The sequence below is a fragment of the Benincasa hispida genome, chromosome 1 (assembly GCF_027475165.1).
Source record: "Benincasa hispida cultivar pf3 chromosome 1, pf3_genome.v1.1, whole genome shotgun sequence".
Classification (NCBI taxonomy): domain Eukaryota; kingdom Viridiplantae; phylum Streptophyta; class Magnoliopsida; order Cucurbitales; family Cucurbitaceae; genus Benincasa; species Benincasa hispida.
In genome coordinates, this window is record NC_143478.1 from 55,909,118 (window position 1) to 55,928,332 (window position 19,215).

The 19,215-nt window shown below is 35.3% G+C and overlaps 1 protein-coding gene across 1 annotated transcript; it reads right to left on the reverse strand.

Moving 5' to 3' along the window:
* Positions 1-912: 912 nt before the first annotated feature.
* On the reverse strand, positions 913-15,249 carry AUG5 (HAUS augmin-like complex subunit). Its single transcript, XM_039040069.2, has 10 exons — positions 14,159-15,249; positions 8,243-8,785; positions 6,303-6,444; positions 5,920-6,096; positions 5,472-5,681; positions 5,145-5,330; positions 4,869-5,028; positions 3,551-3,746; positions 2,464-2,596; positions 913-1,612 (listed from the first exon to the last, which is right to left on the reverse strand). The coding sequence occupies exons 1-10, from the start codon at positions 14,680-14,682 to the stop codon at positions 1,484-1,486; spliced, it is 2,400 nt and encodes a 799-aa protein (XP_038895997.2). The 5' UTR covers positions 14,683-15,249; the 3' UTR covers positions 913-1,483.
* Positions 15,250-19,215: the final 3,966 nt, after the last annotated feature.

Here is a 19,215-nt window from a genome sequence, read left to right on the forward strand (position 1 = left end):
TGATTGATATTATATAACTTTTTTATTATTATTATTGTTCAGAACCTCGACAAGTCTCAACTACCAATCCCTATATTTGTAAGGCGTTGACTTTAATCAATGTACTTTTAAAAGTGCTATGTCATATCTATTTGTAAAATTTTGACACAAATTTAATACACGAAAAACTCCTATTACAAATTGATGGCTACATTTTAAGAAATCTGGTGAATTAAGTGCGATTCTAAGATTTTAATCAAAAGAAATAATAATAAAAGAATTTGAAGATGAAGAACCAAAATTATTGGATTTTAAGTTGAAGTTGAGCGTTTCAAATACAAAAACTGAAGTGAAAAATACAGAGATGAAAATAATATCAAAATCACAGTTAAAATTGTTTGGAATCAATGTTGAGTTGATCCAATTGAACTTTAAATATGAACAAGGGGTTGAAATTATCATTTCTTGGAACCAAATAATAGACACCTATAAGCATTAGAACCTGGACACCCAGTTACAAGAACATTCCAAATGTAGCTGCAAGGTTGAGCAAGCTAATAAACAAACAGTCAATTGCCAAATTTCTGATAAATAAAATCATGTTAGCGTCTCCTTGCAAAATATTCAAAAGATTTGACATTCCATTTGAGAGCTATAACAAGAGTTCTTTCTTTTAAGACTTAAAAGTCTGCATATTTGTCATGTCAATCACAAATGTTAAGTGAGAAATAGATAATTCAGTGCCAAATTCAGCATCACGTGCTTCAACAACCATTGTTACCTTGCATCTACCCCTAAAGTTAGCCTTTGTGATTCGGATCTATTTTACAGTTGCAACATAATTCGGGTTTGACGTCACACTTCATAAAGCTAGCCCAAAATGCAAAGCTGCTAACCTGCATCATGAAATCACATCCAAAAACACAACAGAACTTCACAAGTAATCAGATATATTTGCTAAAGAGGGTGTTTTGGAAGAGTTCGTCCTTGAAGTCGGTGTTAAACAGTGGTTAAACTCCAAAGAGTAAACATGTTAAAAACTGGAATGAGTCCCCAAAGACGGAGGTTTCTACTTTCTACAGCCAACCAACTCTAAAATACGACCATTAATCACACAGAGTAGAATTACAAATGCTATGGAAAAGAATCACACTACCTTACATACAAAATAAGCAGCAGGCAAAACGAGCAGCAAAAACTCAAGCCATACATTGACTGCACGTCTCTTGTAACACAATATTGGAAGAAACATGACATTGAGATTCTATAATGAAGGAAGGGCGTTCTAGGCTTCTAGCTGAGCGTCGAGATGTTGACCATTTCACTCTTCACCCTGGTGGTATACGCTAAGATCACACAAGATTTCCCACCACCATTCCCAGACACCCTGCTTGCAGTTTACGTGGTTATAAATTTTAACTTGAGTGGTACACAGATTTACAAGCAAACGGGACGATCTGACCAATTCAGCTTCAATTGAATCAATAATTCAATGCTTTTTCTACTACAAGAGCTCCTTGTCATAAAAGGCAAGAAGTTGTTTGACATGATTATGCCAAGCAGCAACATTTTGCCCGTCAACAGTGACCCAATCAACAACAGTGGATGCGGGTTGTTCCCACCACTCATCAAGCTGCATCACCAACCAGGTCATGTTTCAAGATTTGAAAATATGAATAGGTTAAAACAAAAACTTACAAGGCGACAGTGATAAAGACTTCCATGGTCCAATATCCATTACAATGACGTCAACATACTACTAGTCAATCATTAAAATCGAAAATCATGTGCCGTTATGAAAATCCAGTGGATAGAAATTGTGAGAAACCTTCACTAGCAAACTAGGGTGCGTCCACAATTCAAACTAATAAATCCCTTCAGATTAGGTGAACAAATAATAGATAAGAATGCAAGAATTCCAAAAGCTGGTATTTCAAACAGTGAAATATCAAATAAACCAATTTCCAATTTGACCAAAGAAAATTTGAGGAAGAAATATATTGAATTTCATTGATGAGTGAAATGAGAAAAAAGGACTAAAACATAGTTAATTTCAAGTTTCAATTTGACGTTAAACTTAGAGAGTGCAGCTATTCTAATTTCATAGGGGGAAGACTCCAGCTTCATGGTAGCTATTTTCCGTAAAACAAAGGGACTGACATACAATAAAAACAAATAGCCAAACACCATGAGTCAGCTCATGAACACAGGTCAGAGAGTTCAGACCCTATAAACTTGGGTAAAGGTAAAGTCAAGTGATTTGATAGCAAGTTGCTTCAAAGCAAATTTGAACAGAAACAAATTCTAAAGGCCAAAATAATCACATCTAATGAAACTAACTCAACACGACTACGTGCATATACTAAATAGAGAAAGTTATGAAATTCAAGCTGAAAATAAAGAATGAGGAATACTGTACAGCACAAACAGGTAAGAACAAGTAAACAGAGACTGCAGATTTAAATAACCAATCGAGTCACTTACCAATCCTCTGACATATTTGCAATCTTCCAGACTCTTCTGAGCACTCAACACTGCAGTTCTAAGTTCAGGCAACCACTTCTCTGTGATAGATTTCTCTTGCTCCGTGGCCAAATTTAGGCAATATTTTGTCGTCCTAGCATACAAAATTTAAAAAAAAAATGTTAACTAAATTAAAACTAAATGAAGTTCCATATCCTTTCCAAAAAGAATGAAAACTAAATGAATTGACAAAGTTTACTGATGAATCAAATGTTAAATGTTAAATTAACTTGCAAGGATTCTTGGTATGGAAAATGATTTTGATAGTGTGAGGGTTCAATGTGTAGGAGGAAGTGATTGGGGCATGATGTTTAATTACTTGTCCGATAAATTTGGGTCCCCACGAAATTCCTCTTGCTGATGAAAAACGTTCGGGCTCCTTGGTTTCTATGGAATGGTTTGACTGCTGTCAGAATTCATGATCTTGGGAGGGGAGCGTCTAGAATCACTTTCTGACCAATCTGGCAGTATAGTTTAGAGACTTTCCACATTTTGGTTCAACAACTAATGGATGGAAACCAGGAGTTCAAAAAGTTGATCAGAGGAGACTGAAAAGATTTTAGCAGTTCTAGATGAAAAAGGAGGAAAACTGGAAAGAGCGGAAATAGAATCCAGAAAATAATTGAAGCAGGAATTAGTGACGTTTTACTGCATGGAGAGAATTATTGCCAGAAAAAATAATAAAAAAATAAAAAAAGAACCAGGTCTCATGGTTGAAGGTGACAAGAATTCAGGATTAGTTCCCTGTTTCTTAATCAAGTGAGAAAAAGAGTCTATTTCAAAGGAGAAAAAGGAAGTGATTCTGGTGAAAGACAAAGCTATGAAGGAAGATATAATACATTTTTTAGAAGAAAGAAAAAAGGAAACAAGCTGATCAGAAATTAATTTGTGAAGATATTGAATGCAGATCCCGCAGCAAAAGTAGACCATCTGGAAAGATGGGGGAACTTGAAATCTTGACAGACATAAGAATCTTAAAGGAAGAAAAGCCCCAACAATGGATGCTTGCAGTTGTGTAAATTTTCTCATGGTAGCATATTTTCGTTACCTTTCATATTCCGTCTGAGCTCGATGAGCATGTTTTAGCAGTGCATGGCCACTTTCAACTAGATCCTGCCTTATATGAACCAAATTGATTGATTTAGCCAACTCTTCCAACACACTAGCCTCAGAACCTCGAAGTTTCAAGCAGAATTTCAGAGATTCCAAAACTGATGCTAAACTAGCATCTGAGCCCTCCAAACCTAAGTACACATTAAGTTCAGTTCAAGTAAAGAAAAGATGAACAGACACCAAATACATCGCACCATCCAAGCAGTTAGAAAGCATACACTACAAATGCTGCAAGTAATGGGGTCGTTTGGCCCATAAACAACTTGACTTCAATAGTAAACACTATTGAAATTTGCACATTTATCGAGTAACTCAACTCCATCTTCCCATCGTTTTTTTACTTTTCACATTTATCGAGGAACTCCATCTTCTTATCTATCTCTACTTTTCACATTTATCTAGTAACTCAACTTTCCCTCTTAATCTACTTTTTGCAATTATCGAGAAACTCAATCTTACAACTCTACATCCTAAACAAAAACTTACTAACTCCTATGTATTAACTCCACTTAATGGGCCAAACGCCCCCATAAACATCATCTTTAATGATGGGCTAAAATGATACTAACAAAGGTAAACCTACAGAAAGTATTCAACATATAAAGTTGCCACTTTGAAACAATCAGTTTCAAAATCTCACAAAAATGTAACCCCCAAAGGAAAACTCAGCAACTTTTCAGGTGCCTTACAAGCAATGCCCACATGTCAATACATTTTGGGGTGTGGTGTTCCCCTTTATCTGTTCCCCGAGTTATTGTTAATTCAATATTCATGGATTAAGTTGTTCACCATTGGCAAGCATCATCAGAAACATAAACCAAATACTTTTGGCAAGTTTTTCAAATGTCAAATACCAATACTAAGCACGAGGAAAAGTAGCACTTTCATGAGAAGGTTTGACATGGAAATGTCAGATCTCAATCTTATGAAAATGTTGATGGAAATATTGATAAAATGTCGATGCCAATAGATATTTCAGAAAAAATTCTTAAAAAAAACTCTATAATTAAATCAATAAATAAATATTTACATGTTCTCAATAAACTAAAATGCTTCTTTACATTAAATTCACTTTAGTAATATTTTGTTGCTTTGTTTTTATGTATCATTGATCTTTTTGCAATATATAGGAAATGTTGTTGATGTCAAACCAATAGAGATGTAGAAATATCGATGAAAATGTCGACATGTCAAATGAGAATTCATAACCCTTAAGGTGATTATACTGCTCTATTTCTTAGAAGGACCCTCACCAGCTGGATATTGAAGGGCGGCAGAAACACGACATATAGAAGGTATTGCTGATGGGTCCCTGGCACCGGCTTTTGCAGTCAATATGGCAGCATTCTTCTCTGCAGCAGCAACGGCATCAGGTCCTAAAGTTACATTTACACCCATGGATTCTAACAGTGCCTGTTATGAAATAATCAAAGTGGTTGATGCATGATAGAATTTCATAAAAATAATATGCTATTAATTATTAGCAAAATCAGAGCATATCATAAAGTCTATTAAATTAGTTGATGAACCTGTGGAGTTGATGGAAGCATGAAAATGGTATTATCAGGACTTCTATAAAAGGCTGAAACTTCATTATCAATAAGCTCTTTTGCACTATTTGAAATATCAGAGACAATGACGCATGCAGGGATGATGGTGCTTGAAGCATACTCTCTTGCAGCTAAAGGCTGCTGATTCCAGAATATTGCAGCATCCTACAAGATTGAGATATACAATACAGCCAAGTGGTGTTACCAACATGGCCTATACAATGGAAATTGGAGAAAAGAAGGAAAAAAAAAAAAAAAAAAAGATCGAATGATATGCAACTTTACAGAGAATATAAGACTCCTTACTGTATTAGCCTTTAGAAGAGCAGTATATATAGTTTCAAGTTCAGATCTGCGTGCATCAAACTCCTCTATCTTCTTCCACTTCTTTCTCAAAGAATCTTCAGCTTCTTTTCTTTCCGCACAGAACTTATTCAAGCGTTGTATTTCTGACATTAGTGTATTCAAGCTAGCCCTCAAACCAGCAAGTTCTCTCTCTTTAGCCCAAACTTCCAACTGCATCAAGAAAAACCAGCCTTGAGAATAGTTGGTTTTTTCTTTTTCAAGAACAAATATTTCAAAGTTTTAAAAAAATTTAGAAATAGCTCTCGACCAAATATTATTCAGAATAGAAAAATATAGAGAATCCAAAGCTTCAATTGCCAGACCATGTAAAAGTTAGGAAGTATTATGATCAAATTTCTATTCGTGGTTCACAGGCTATTTTTTTCCGACAAGCAGATTGTAGAATTACCTCAAATTGTCTAAGACCTCCAACATTTTGTGACGTCCCTCCAACACCAAGGGAATGAGAAGAAATTACATCACTACTACCATGTAACCGATTTAATAGCTTTTGACACATGTCCCTAGCTTCTGCAGCTTTGTTCAATGCATCTTCAGTGGCCAAAAATTGTTGCACGTGGGCTTTCTATGGAAAATTTGTTCGTAGATATCAATAAACCTCAGAGACACATAAAAAAGAGACTACAAACTATAATATGAAATCATATTCAATAAGAGAAAACCAAAGTCCAAATAAAAGTAGGCAGAGAAATTGTTGAACAATCGTAAACCAGATAGTTTTACAAACTATAGTAGTGCGGTATGGAAGCTCTAACTGAAAAAGAATAGAACCTGTCTTTCAAGAAGTTGATTCTGTGTTCCTTTAGAAGGTACGTCAACCCCTATCTTGCCATTACCATACAGTTCATAGTGAAGCGGTGAGTTGACATCAGAAGATGAGACATCCGTAACTCTATTGTTCTCATACTTGTATCTGATAATTATTCAAACAGAGTTATTAATTTGAAACTACAAAGAAACAGGTACCTCATACATAATGTCACACATGCATATGTTAAACCGTTAAGTTTATGGTTAACCCGTATTTTTGGTCTCTATAATATCCTATTTGCACATATTTCATCTTTGTAATGTTAAAAAATTCAATTTTTTTTTTTAATTAGAAACAATTTTATTGATGTATAAAATTATGAAAGAAGTGGAAAGCGGGACCCCCAATCCAATGGAGTTTCAATTTCTTCTTTGTACTTCCATTTTTTTTTAAGTATTTTCATTTATTAATCTTGATTATCCTTATCCATGCAGTTCATGAGTGGGGTAATCTAACGGTAAATAAATAAACAAAAGTAAGAATAATGTGATAATGATGTAATCAACAATATTTTTAAATCCATTAATGGCCACTTAGCCAGGACTACCCAGATCAGTAGATTTAAACTCTTAGTGACAAAATCGAACCAAACTTGAAAATATGGCGACAAAAGATAAAATTAAACCTAGGTTTATTTATCATACTCAGAAATCATCCAATTTTTTGGTCACAAAAATGAAAGTGTACTTCACTTATCACTTCTCAGCACCAGATAGTTGGCGAAGGTGTGAAATATTTTTATCCTAAATAGATGAGCCCAAGAGATATTGAAGCTAGCCTTCCAGGTTAAGTCAAGTATGCCAGAACCACCTCAACTTTATGATTACAGTTATTTTTTAGATAAGAAATAGCATATCATAAGAAGAGAATATTACAGAAGATGGTAGATATGTTATCTACTTAAGGACATCAGTTTACATAAAAATTGACTAAAATCACAAAGGCACTGTAACAACAAAACAATCTAGACTTAAAGGCCAAAAATCTAGCTAAGAGCCGAACTTTTTTCTTTCCTACACACTTCTTTTACATAATTCTTAGATTTATATCTACCCCAATCTCTCAAAGCAGGGCTTCAACCACATCAGACAACAAGACCTTGAATACATCTTTGATGCTAAAAGACCAGAAAGAAGTATGAAAGTGGCTTCTTTACTGTTATTCTAGAAACACTGCAGCAAAACAAAGCTGAGTAGATTGGAATTAGGAGAGCAGGAAAAGTCTCGAATTCTTTTCTCATCTATTATAATCTTTCTTCATTTTAATAAAAACACCGATTTTAATTCCTGGTAACCCTAGAATCTGATTCTTTCTCCGCACCCAACTTTGAATAAGTAGCAATCTATGTATTATGTTAAGTTTAGAGTTTGAGTTGTATTGTCCTGTTTTGCTTTCTTATATTTTCCTTTCTTTTCTTTTGTTCCATAAAGATTGATTATTGTTTGGATGTGATGAGGGCGCTAGAGGGGTGTCAACCTAGTTGAGATGTCCAGATGCACCTCCTGTTCCTTAGGAGTACTTCGAGACTTTGTCTCTTTTCATTAATTCAATGAAAATTGCTTTTCCTTTCCAAGGGAAAAAAAAAAAAAAAGTAGCAATCTATGAATAATCCAGTTGTTTAGATCATACTCTGTTTACTGATAATGTCTGTAAAGTTACCAAAAAGTAAAATTGCCCTGGCCTAATATTTTGATTTAAAGAAAAACAGAGCCTAGTCCAATCTTTAAAGATAATCACATTTTATTGTGTAAATTTGAAATTAAAAGCACGCACACACTTGACAGTTACATCTAACTAAAATAACAACCAAAAAAATAGAGAAAGAGAGAGACTGGAATACAAAAGTAATCAACCTGTCAACCTAAAATAAAGAAGAGTAATCCAATAAGAAAATGGTTACCTTAAGGTTTCGGCATCAGCTCTGACATCAAATTTCTCGACCTCTCTAGATACTAGAGTTTTAAGCCGTAGTGTGTATGATGTAATTGCCTGAAGCAGTTGGGGAGGATACTTCAGACAATTAACAATGACAGTTCTAACCTCATCAGGTACTTCCCCGTCAAAATCAATACCCAATTTGGATGCTTCTAATTGTGAATTAAAATGAATACCATTGCCTTCATAGGCAGGAAAAGAAGATCGTATCTTTTCAATCATAAGGGATGCAAGAGATTCGCATGCCTTTCTGATATTTCTCTCTCGAGTAGTCTCAATAAGAATCACATCATCTGCTGACTTACTTCCTTTAACAGTTGAATAAACAGCTTCTCTCTCAATATTTGCACTAAAGTTATTAATCATTTCAATGGAAGAATCCACACTTGACCTTTGAGCCTCTCTTGCTTGATTCACATAAAACCGTAGACGTTTATGGTACTCTTCAAATATTTTTTCTGCTTCATCACACTGTTGGTCATAAGCTTCCAACATCACTTGTTTATGCCTGCACAATCAGTAGGTTACATCAAGGAATACAATTGACCTAACATAAAAAAAAAATCCCTTTTTTTTTTGTCAGATACACTCAAATAAACTAACTTTCATCAGAAAAAACAGCTTTCAGTGAAAGAAAATGAAAGAACACACAGTGGTGCTACAGAAAAGAAAGCTTGAGACGAAAGGAGCAAAAGAAAAATTTACATTAAAAAATTATCAGGAGTTCAGTTCAAAAGAATAAACGGTAAAGGATAATTACTAAAATCCTTGGTGGTAGAGACCCAAAGGAAGAAGTTGAACCTAGCCAAGGCCTGGCCAAGACCTCTCCCCACCTCTTAAAATGCCAATATGTATGTCAAGCCAAATATTTCATACGATTGAAAGGAAAGTTGCATGCCAAAGAGCAACCCCCTATCACAAAATAGGAATGAAATAACACCTCTTCCATCACAACCCAACACAACTTGTAAACAGCCATATGCAGTTAAAAACACCTTTCAAAAGTGATGAGACTAGCAAAGGAGTAAACGGTACGACTTATATAGAAAAAGGGAAAAACATGTGATAGGAAAGCTTCAGACAAATAAAGGGACCCAAAACGAATATCCGTGATCCCTAGGCAAGGTACAATCAACCAGCTAAGAGTGCACCAAAAAAAAAAAGAAAAAGAAAAACATTTGAAGGTTCAACCGGATAAAAGGCACCCCATACCAAAATTACACGAGGGGAAAGCCTCTAAAAGCATAAGGAAAAAGCCACCAAAGCAAACCTAGAGCAAGAGGACAAATGGTAAAGGCGATGGAACAAAGTCAAGGAGATTATTCCCCAGCTAACAATCCTCCTGTAATCAAATCATCAAAGCATCCCCAAAAATGAACCTCACAAAGCTAGAAAATTTCAAAGTATCTAGAAAGTGCCTCTGATCCTATGACTTATAGACTCACTCATTAGCAAGAGGACCATTTTGCAGGAAAGGTGTCATTCTGAAGTTTCAAATTACCTATGTTCAACTCTCCGAATAAACGATTGGGATAGTCTCTCAATTGACCAAGTCAAGTCTTCCACCCTCCTCGATGCCTCCCCATAAGAAAGTGATGTAGCCTAAAAGATAAAAGGAGAGAAACCAAATCCTAATCCTAATAAATTAAGGAAACTAATCATAATCCTAATCAATCAAGAAAACTAATCTTAATCTTAACCAATTAAGGATTTAACCAAGATATCTTAATTTACTCTAGTCCTACCACATCAGAAAGCCTTTATCATTTTTTCTCCAAGAACACATGGAGGAAGAAATTATAGATAAAGACATGAAACAAGTTGGAACTCGTATCCATTCAAAATTGACTAGATAAGTGTTAAACTCCCACCATTTGGAAAGAAAGTATTCTTCCTCAATGAAAGATATTTTTAACCTTCTCTTTTACTAGGTTCTGAAATGACAAATAGCTAGGACAGTTTCTCAAAGAAAGACCCAAATAATTCAAACGAAAAGAACCAATCTCAGCACCTCCTAGGAAAGCTCAACTCTCAAGCTTAGAGAACTCAATTAATATCACAAAGAGAATCCTGTCCCCATTAATGTTAACCCCTGAGATGATCTCCATCACTGTCATAGTCGAAGTTAGATTACCAAAAGAATCTTTCTTGTCCAAACAAAAGAATGTTGTATCATCAGACATTTTGGGAGACAAAAAGCTACCTAGCAACCAACATGAAAACCCTCAATCAAATCCTTATCCACCCCGAATGCCACCAGCCAACAAAAGACATCAACAACCACAAGGAAGAGAAGGGATGAGGGATTTCCCTGCCTTGCACCTTTCATTCCACAACTTTATCCATGAACCCCCTGATCGATATGTTCATAAGCTTGCTCAAAAATTCAAAATTAATCTTAAATACAAAACCCTCCAACTTGCAAAGTTTATAATCTCTGATTGCCTCATTTGCAATAGAAACATCATATAGAATTTGTCTCACTCAAGAAGGGTACCTAGTACTCTGACATAGTGCTATGGAAGAATTTCCTAAATCTTTTTGCTAGACCCTTAGAAATGATATTATTTAGGACAACAACAAGGCTAACAGGTCTGAAGGCCTACATTCTCTCAGTGCTCTCCTTCTCATGATAAGAAAAATAGCAGTCTTGTTCATATGATTGGATGAATAATGCCTCATAGAATCATTGAAACACATTATGTAAACCACCCTTCGTCAAGTCCCAATTTTCTTGAAACAACGCCAATGTGAAACTGTCAGGATCCCAGACATTAATGTTTCCAAAGCTAAAAACTATCTTCTAGTCTCCACTAGTGTGAGGAAGCCTTTAACCTTTCTTTATCCCTATCGAGATAGGGTACTAGTTCTGCAAAATGTCCTAGCATAAACAAGAGGGGAATATAAGGGGGTGAAATTCATTTAAGGAAACAATGAATACATTGTTTTTCCTTTTATAATAAACAGAACTTTCATTGGAAAAAAAAATGAAAGAATATATAAGCATCCAAAAAACCAAGCCTATAAAAGAAAAGCCAACCGAAGAAAGCGGCTCCAATCAAGAAAAAAATAAGACCTAAATAATGATTACAAAAAAAAAACTTTGTCAACGCTCAAAAGAAACACAGAATCTAATAAGGAACCAAACATCACTAAGATCCATCTTCATCCCTCTAGAGGTCCTATTATTCCTCCCACTTCATAAACTCCACAACACAGCACAAATTCCCACTTGTCACATAAACCTCCTGGAGAAGGAACTCCTCGATCGTCTCTTTATAGCTTCTGTGTCTAGCAAACTATAAAAGCCTAACACGTCAAAAAAGAGACTCCAAACAATCCGAGCAAAGTTACAGCTCCAAAAATTATTATTAAGATCTTATTCAGCCTTTCGACGGAGAATGCTACAAAATGACCCAATCAAAGTTGAGATTTTGTTAGGAACCAAGGTAGTATGGGATGCCTTCATCCCACATTGGTTAGAATGGGATGACCAATATGATACTTAAGTGGCTTGGCTCTCTCACCCCAATTGCTAGCTTTTGGGGTGTCATTCTCCAAGGTGCTAAAGTATCTAACAGATTTTTCTAGAGATTGGTTTAAAGTGTTATTCCATGTATGACCTACCAAATGAAGAATTGAACATTATTTGAAATTTAACCTACCAGAGAGAGGGGGGCTAAAAAAACTCACCAGTTGAAGAGGGATACAACAAACGCTGAAAGAACGAATCACAAGGAAAACCCTTAATGGGGTTAGGACTCCAATAACGAATATTCCATCTCTTTTTAGTCTTGGCTCAAACTCCTCATTCAAAGATAAGAGAGTCAAGACGTCTATCGTTTCCCTATCAGATAACCCATGACAAAATCTAGGCCAAAAAGAGGAAGAATTCCAAGAGGGGTTTATAAATTTAGCCATCGAACAATTTTTCATAGAGGATAAATAATATAAACAGGGAAAGGTAGAGCAGCAAGCAAGGTCCATCCCTCATTCACTTATCCTCCCAAAAGAATAGTTCCTTCCCATCGCCACAAAACACAAGACCATATCAAAAAAGGAAGAAAGCTCATTGGAAATGTCACTCCAAGGATTTCTATAAGTGTCTTTGACCTTACCCGACATCGATTCAAATGGATTGACTTTATTTACTCACTGTAATCCTATGTCAAAGGGCATTAGACTCAAGAGGGAATTGTTAAAGCAATTCAGCTGAACTTTGTTGTGAGTCCTTACATCCGCTAATTCAAGCCCCCAAGGTTCGTCGTCTTCCCACCATCTCCCAACTCACTAGATGCACGTTCCTCCCCTCTTCAACCCTTTCCCACCAAAAGTCCTTCATAAGCTTCTCTAAGATTTCATAAACAAAAGAAGGGGCTATAAAGAGGGAGAAGAAATAAATAGAGATAACCGCTCAACAAATGAGAATCATTTTACCACCCCTGAAGAGGAGGGGAAAAAAACCCTCTTCCAGGTAGCAAGTCTCTTATACAACTTCTCCACAACAAGAACTCAAAAAGGAAGAGTTTTCGAATTATGGCTAAGAGAGAGACCAAGATAGGATGAAAAGAAAGACTCGATCTCATCGTGCCATCTACCCACCTTACCGAAATCACAATTTAAATCCAAAATTTGGCACTTTTCATTATTGATCTTAATCCCCGACATGGTCTTGAAAAAGCCTAAGATATGGCTTAAATAAGGAAGGACTTCTCCTTGCCAAAGCAAAAGAAAGTAGTATCATCAGCAAATTGAAGATGAGAGAGACACTCTATCCTTCCCCACTTCAAAGCCCTCAATAATACTGCCCTCCACCCTTCTCAAGACATTCTTCTTTCTTCCTTTCTTTTTTTATTTATTTATTTATTTATTTTTATTATTATTATATATATATATATATATTTTTTTTAATTAGGAACATTTCATTGCTATGATGATTCTGGAGAAATTCTTGCTAAGAATATCTAACACTAGCAAGAAGAGAAAAGGAGAAAGAGAATCACCCTACCTAAGGCCTCTCGTAACTTACATCCTTTCCCTAGGTCTTCCATTGATGTGTACAGAATACTTGACCATTCCTATGCAACTTCGAATCCACAACCTCCATTTGTATACAAAGCTTTCCATCTCGAGGACCTTATCCATAAAGTTCCGATCCAAACACTGTTTAGAAATCTATCATACTTGATTTACTAAAACTATGAGCATATTCTAATAATGTGCCATCATTTGGCCAAAGAGTTTGAGATACAAAGTCCAGGAGCGAAAAGGTGAGCGACAGTTGTACATGACCAACACATTTTCAGTCACAAGGATGAGTATCTCAACAAACCCTTCATGAAGCCGAAGCAAAAGATGGACCAGAACTTCCATAACTTAGACTTCCAAGAGATCCCCATTGACCAATCCAGACATAAATTTCTAATGATTCAACAAGCCATAACATGACGAAGCCAATCCAAATAGACAGCTTAAAGAGTTGCACGTTTGTTCAATTTACCAATAAAAGACGACCAAAAACTATACTGTGGCCACCAAACCACACGTAATAACGATAACTTGAGATGAAGAGAAGGATTCCATTCATCCAAATTCATGCAGTAGTAAATCATACATTAACTAAAGTAAGTACCACAGTCTGCATCGAATAGATAATAAAGGTAGGAAATATCAGTTGCTTTGAGTAGAACTACACTGAATTCAAAGTGGACATGACCAAATACTAAGAAACGGACAAAGGAAGTCTCCATGCCCACCCTCAGAGATATGAGACCAAGGCCATCTGTTAGCTCTTGAAATTAAAACATGCATGTCAACAAAGGAGAACAAAGAAATGCCCCATAGTTCCTTAAGCAGAGAGAAAGAAAAGCAGTAACCAAACCTGTAATTTGCTCGCTCATCAAGCATCCTTTTGCGCTCAGCCTCCTCTCTAGATACTTCCAACATTCTGGCCTTTAGATCCTTCCTTTGCCTTTTAACAGCATTCCTCAGTCTCTCCACCTCCTTGGCCGCCAATTCCCTCTCCTGCAATGCCACTTCTCGAGTCTCAACCACACTTGGGCTCTCTGTAACCACTTTATCCTTCCTCCTACCTTTCACCCTGCCCTCTTCTTTCCCCGAAGTAGCCGACCCTCCACTACTGCTCTCGCCTGCTCCACCACCACCACCATGCACCATTATGTTCCTCCTAATGTTCTCCACCGTCTTCTCCGATTTAACACGAGTTATCAAAAAATTCCAAATGGGTATCATATTTCCTCGACAAACCTTGCGAAAGGCATCGACCGATGGCAACTGCGATTTACTTGATGCGCTATATGAACCTAATGGCCGATACCCCATTTCCTTCTGAAGCCAGTCAAGAATGACCTCCGGCTGGGCCATTGAGCTAGATGAACCCTGCATATTACGGAACTTTCTAGGGTTCCAAATCGATTATGCAAACTAAATCCCCATTCACTCGGCCTTCAGAATTCTAATTGTGCTGACCCCATATGCAGAAATGGAGAATGATTAATTCTGTAAGGCAAACCCCCTAGCATTCAACCGGAACAGACTATATGAGAAACAAGTAACAGAAACTGAGCCTTGTAAAGCACATTGATTTCCCAAGCTCTTTTGGGGGATTAAGGAGAAATATCTAAACCAGATCGACCCTTTAGTCTGAACCAACAACTCGACAATTCTGAGAAGAAGGTACATCCAATGGCGGAAAATCCCCACGAATTCCCTTTCCAGTGAAACTCAGTCTCAAAAACTGATAGTGGTTTTTCAAGCAATTACCAATGAAATTAACAAATAAAGAAAAAACAGAACAAATTTCAAATATAGTGCGAACTGGGGGAGTCTGGTGAAGCCGAATTTTAACCTTCCTTTTTGAAGAAAATAATGCCTCAGTTTTTCGGTTGAAGGGTTCAAAGCAAAGGTCCCGCTCACATCATACATGAAATTGGTTATGGAAGATAGATAGAAGCAATGTAATGAAATATAAATATATATAGTTTTAAATTCTTAAAGAAAAGAGGGTTGGAAAAATTGAGTATAGGACTGAATATACTAGTAAATTGATTATAACTTAACTAAAAACAGTATATTCAATGTATAGTAATCAAACGTAAACTTATGCTAGATGATGTAACAAGAAATATGGAAATAATCAAAAACTTGAAAGAACCTCAAAATGTAGTCGAGTCACGTTTCTGGTAAGCATTGTCCTAAAGACAATTATTGGCTCTGCACGAGCTACAAGCATACTATAGCAGTTGTCTCAGCGGGATACAACGACTAATTCCGGTAGAACTACAACCTCGAACTACTCGGACATCCTCGAACTACTCAGATTTGGTAGAACTCTTGGACACTTGTTCTCAACTCAACTCAAGAACAAGAGAAAGAAATAAAGAATGATAGAACTCTTCAATTTGGAATGGGATGCTATAGATGAAGAAACAAGTTGTTATTTATAGGCTAACAACTCAAGTTACTCTCCAAAATACAAGATAAATGAAATAAATACAAAAATCAAAATATTTGTCAAATTTAACTCAATTGTGTTGTTACTTGACAATAATCAAACATAACTCATTCAAATTGAAGAAACTACAAATTTAACTTTCATACATATTAATTTTGTACATGAAACTTCATCTTAATTTGATTTTCAATCAAATTTGAAAGTTTCTAACTTTGAATTTAATCTACATAATTAAATTCATTTGTTTATGTTTCAATATTCAAATGTTGCACTTTCTTTCACTATAGAATTCCAACAATCCTCTACATGAAAGAAAGTGAGAAAAATCAAGAAAATTCGTTGAGAGCAAACAAACAAGTTATGCATCAGGAGAGGTGTCTTCTAAACTTGAACCTTCATTAGTGAATATCATCGAATTTACTAAAGAAATAGTGAGATCGGGCTCCAGAACTGTCTTTCTCATTGGTGAATTGAAAAAATAGAAATCACACACAATTGATCTTGTATCTTTGAATTCTATATGTTTGTATCCATTTTTTGTCTTAGACAAATCCCGAATTCAAGAGATTTTTAGAGAACATAAGCCATTTTGAAAAGTTCTCATAGAAGCGATCCTACTTCTACTCTCATATAGGTAATATTGATTAAGAGTATTCTGTCATTACTCTTCTTGTAAAACAAGATATCAACATAACCTGAACATCAACAAATCACACACTTTAGAACATCACAGAAATGGGAAGAAACTATAAGTTTCTTAGTGTGTCCACTATGAATTATCCAGCTAGTTTGCCTATTGAATTTAGATCTTGGGATCTCTAGTCAACTAGATCAGACTACCACCAGATAACTCACTTCGTAGGCTTTAGCCCATTTCCCTCAAAGTATATGTGACTTGCTCTCTTGAAAATCCTTTCGTCAAAGAATTTGCAATATTTTCTTTTGATTTCTCATAATCAATGAAAATTATTCCATTAGAGAGCAATTGCCTTATTGAATTATGCATGCATCTAATATGTTATGACTTGCCATTATAGACATTGTTCTTGGCTCTCATAGAAGCCGCTAAATTGTCACAATAAATACATATAGCACTTATAGGCTTTGGCCACAATGGAATATCTTCAAGAAAACTTTGAAAGCCATTCAGCTTCTTCTCTTGCTTTATCAAGAACTATAAACTTTGATTTTATAGTAGAACGTGCTATATACGTCTATTTTGAAGATTTCCATGATAGAGTTACTCCACCTAAGGTAAAAATATACCTATTGGTTGATTTAGTCTTTATACCAAAAATACAATCAACATCACTAAATACGTCCAGTACATATGAATACCTCATATAATGCAATCCATAGTCTAGAGTGTACTTCAAGTGTCTTAGAACTCTAACTAATGCATTCCAGTGATCATGCCCAAGATTGCTAATGTATCTTGCTAACATTCATACTGAATAGCCAATATCATGTCTTGTACAATTCATTATGTACATTAAGCTACCAATAGCTCTAAAATATTCAACTTACAATTTGGATCAAATGGAGTAACAACTGACTTTCTCTCAAAATGATCAAAGTTTCTCAGCACATTCTCTATATAATGAGATTGAGAGATTTCTTGTTATTTGAATTCCAAGGATAACATCAACAAAACCAAGGTCTTTCATATCAAAGTTTGATTTTAGCATCCCTTTAGTAGAATCAATAACACTTATATTTGTGTCTATTATTAACATATCATCCACATATAAGTAAATAATGTCAGACTTTTGATCTATGGATTTAACATAGATACATTTATCACACTCATTTATCTTAAACCATTTGATAACATAGTGTGATCAAACTTTTCATGTCATTGTTTAAGTGCTTGTTTCAACCCATAAAAAGACTTGACAAGTTTACAAACTTTGTCTTCAAGTCCTTTAATAAAAAAACTCGTCAGGTTGTTCTATATAAATTTATTCATCTAAATATACATTTAAAAATGCAATTTTTACATCCATATGGTGTATTTCCTAATTTTGTAAAGTTGTTATTGCAATTAACATCCTTATAGATGTAATCCTCATCACTAGAGAATATGTATAAAAGAAATCTAGCTCTTCTTTTTGGCAAAAGCCTTTAACTACCAAACGTACTTTATACTTATTAACAGTGTCGTCAGCCTTTAGCTTTATCTTAAAAATCCATTTGCTCCTAATTGGTTTACTTCCAAGAGGTAAATCAACCAATACTCGAGTATTTTTCTGTAAAGTGAATTCTAACTCACTATTGATAGCTTCTTTCCAATAAGGTGCATCAAGAGATAACATAGCTTCTTAAAAAGTCGAAGGCTCACTTTCTATCATATAAGTTATGAAATCAGGTCCAAAGAAATAGCTTTCTTAGCTCTTTTGCTTCTTCTAGGTTCAAATATAGAATTTTGATCGTCTTGACCTTTCAAAGAGCTAGTCTCATTAATTTTTTTCGCACTAATAACTTTGTGTCCTTCATGAAAAATAACCTTAAAGAATTTAGCTTCAATAGATTCCATTATAAGAAGGTAACTTTCCATTTCACACTTCATAAGACAACTTATTAGTCCTCTTATGTAGAATTCTATTTAGAATAAAATTTGCTGACAACAAAGCTTCTCTCCATAAATTATGAGGTAAACCTGAATTATTTAACATGCAATTAACCATATCCTTTAAAGTCTGATTCTTTCTTTCAGCTATATCATTTTGTTTGGTGTATAAGATGCTGTAATTTGATGGATTATACCATTAAATTCACAAAATTCATAAAGCGATGATGATTTATATTCACCATCTCTATTTGATCAAAGCACCTTTATTTTCTTCTCAAGTGGATTTTCAACTTCTACGTTATTTGTTTTAAAAACGTTAAAGGTTTCATATTTACTATGTAGTAAATATACCTACTGCCTTTTCGGCATGGAGTTACATTGTCTAAAGAATAGTGTCCTAAGACACCTCAAGAGGTTGAGGAAATGAGACGGGTCCCCTATGCATCTTTTATTGTAGTTTAATATATGTGATGTTATGTATTAGACCTGACATTTGCTACGCTGTAGGAATAGTCAGTAGATATCAGTCTAATCCAAGACAGGGTCACTGGACCGCCGTCAAGAACATCCTTAAGTATCTTCAGAGAATGAGGGACTACATGCTCGTGTATGGATCTAAGGATTTGATTCTTACTGGATAAATGGACTCCGACTTTAAGACTAATAAGGATTCTTAAAAATCCACTTCATGCTCAATGTTCACTCTTAATGGAGGTTTTGTAGTATCGCAAAGCACCAAGTAGGGGTGCATCGCTGACTCTACGATGAAGGCCAAGTATTAGCGGCTTGTGAAGCTATTAAAGATGTCGTTTGACTCAGGAAGTTTCTGATTGATCTGGAAGTTGTTCCAGACATGTCTAGGCTCATCACCCTTTAGTGCGATAATAGTGGT

Bases quoted from the DNA above. Each gene is read 5' to 3' on its own strand.
- AUG5 (XM_039040069.2), bottom strand. From the start codon at position 14,682: ATGCAGGGTTCATCTAGCTCAATGGCCCAGCCGGAGGTCATTCTTGAC. The intron at 5,682-5,919 runs GTAATTCTACAA...TTCTTGATGCAG, and splicing joins GAGGTCTTAGACAATTTGAG to TTGGAAGTTTGGGCTAAAGA. The intron at 1,613-2,463 runs GTAAGTGACTCG...TTGGTGATGCAG, and splicing joins GCAAATATGTCAGAGGATTG to CTTGATGAGTGGTGGGAACA.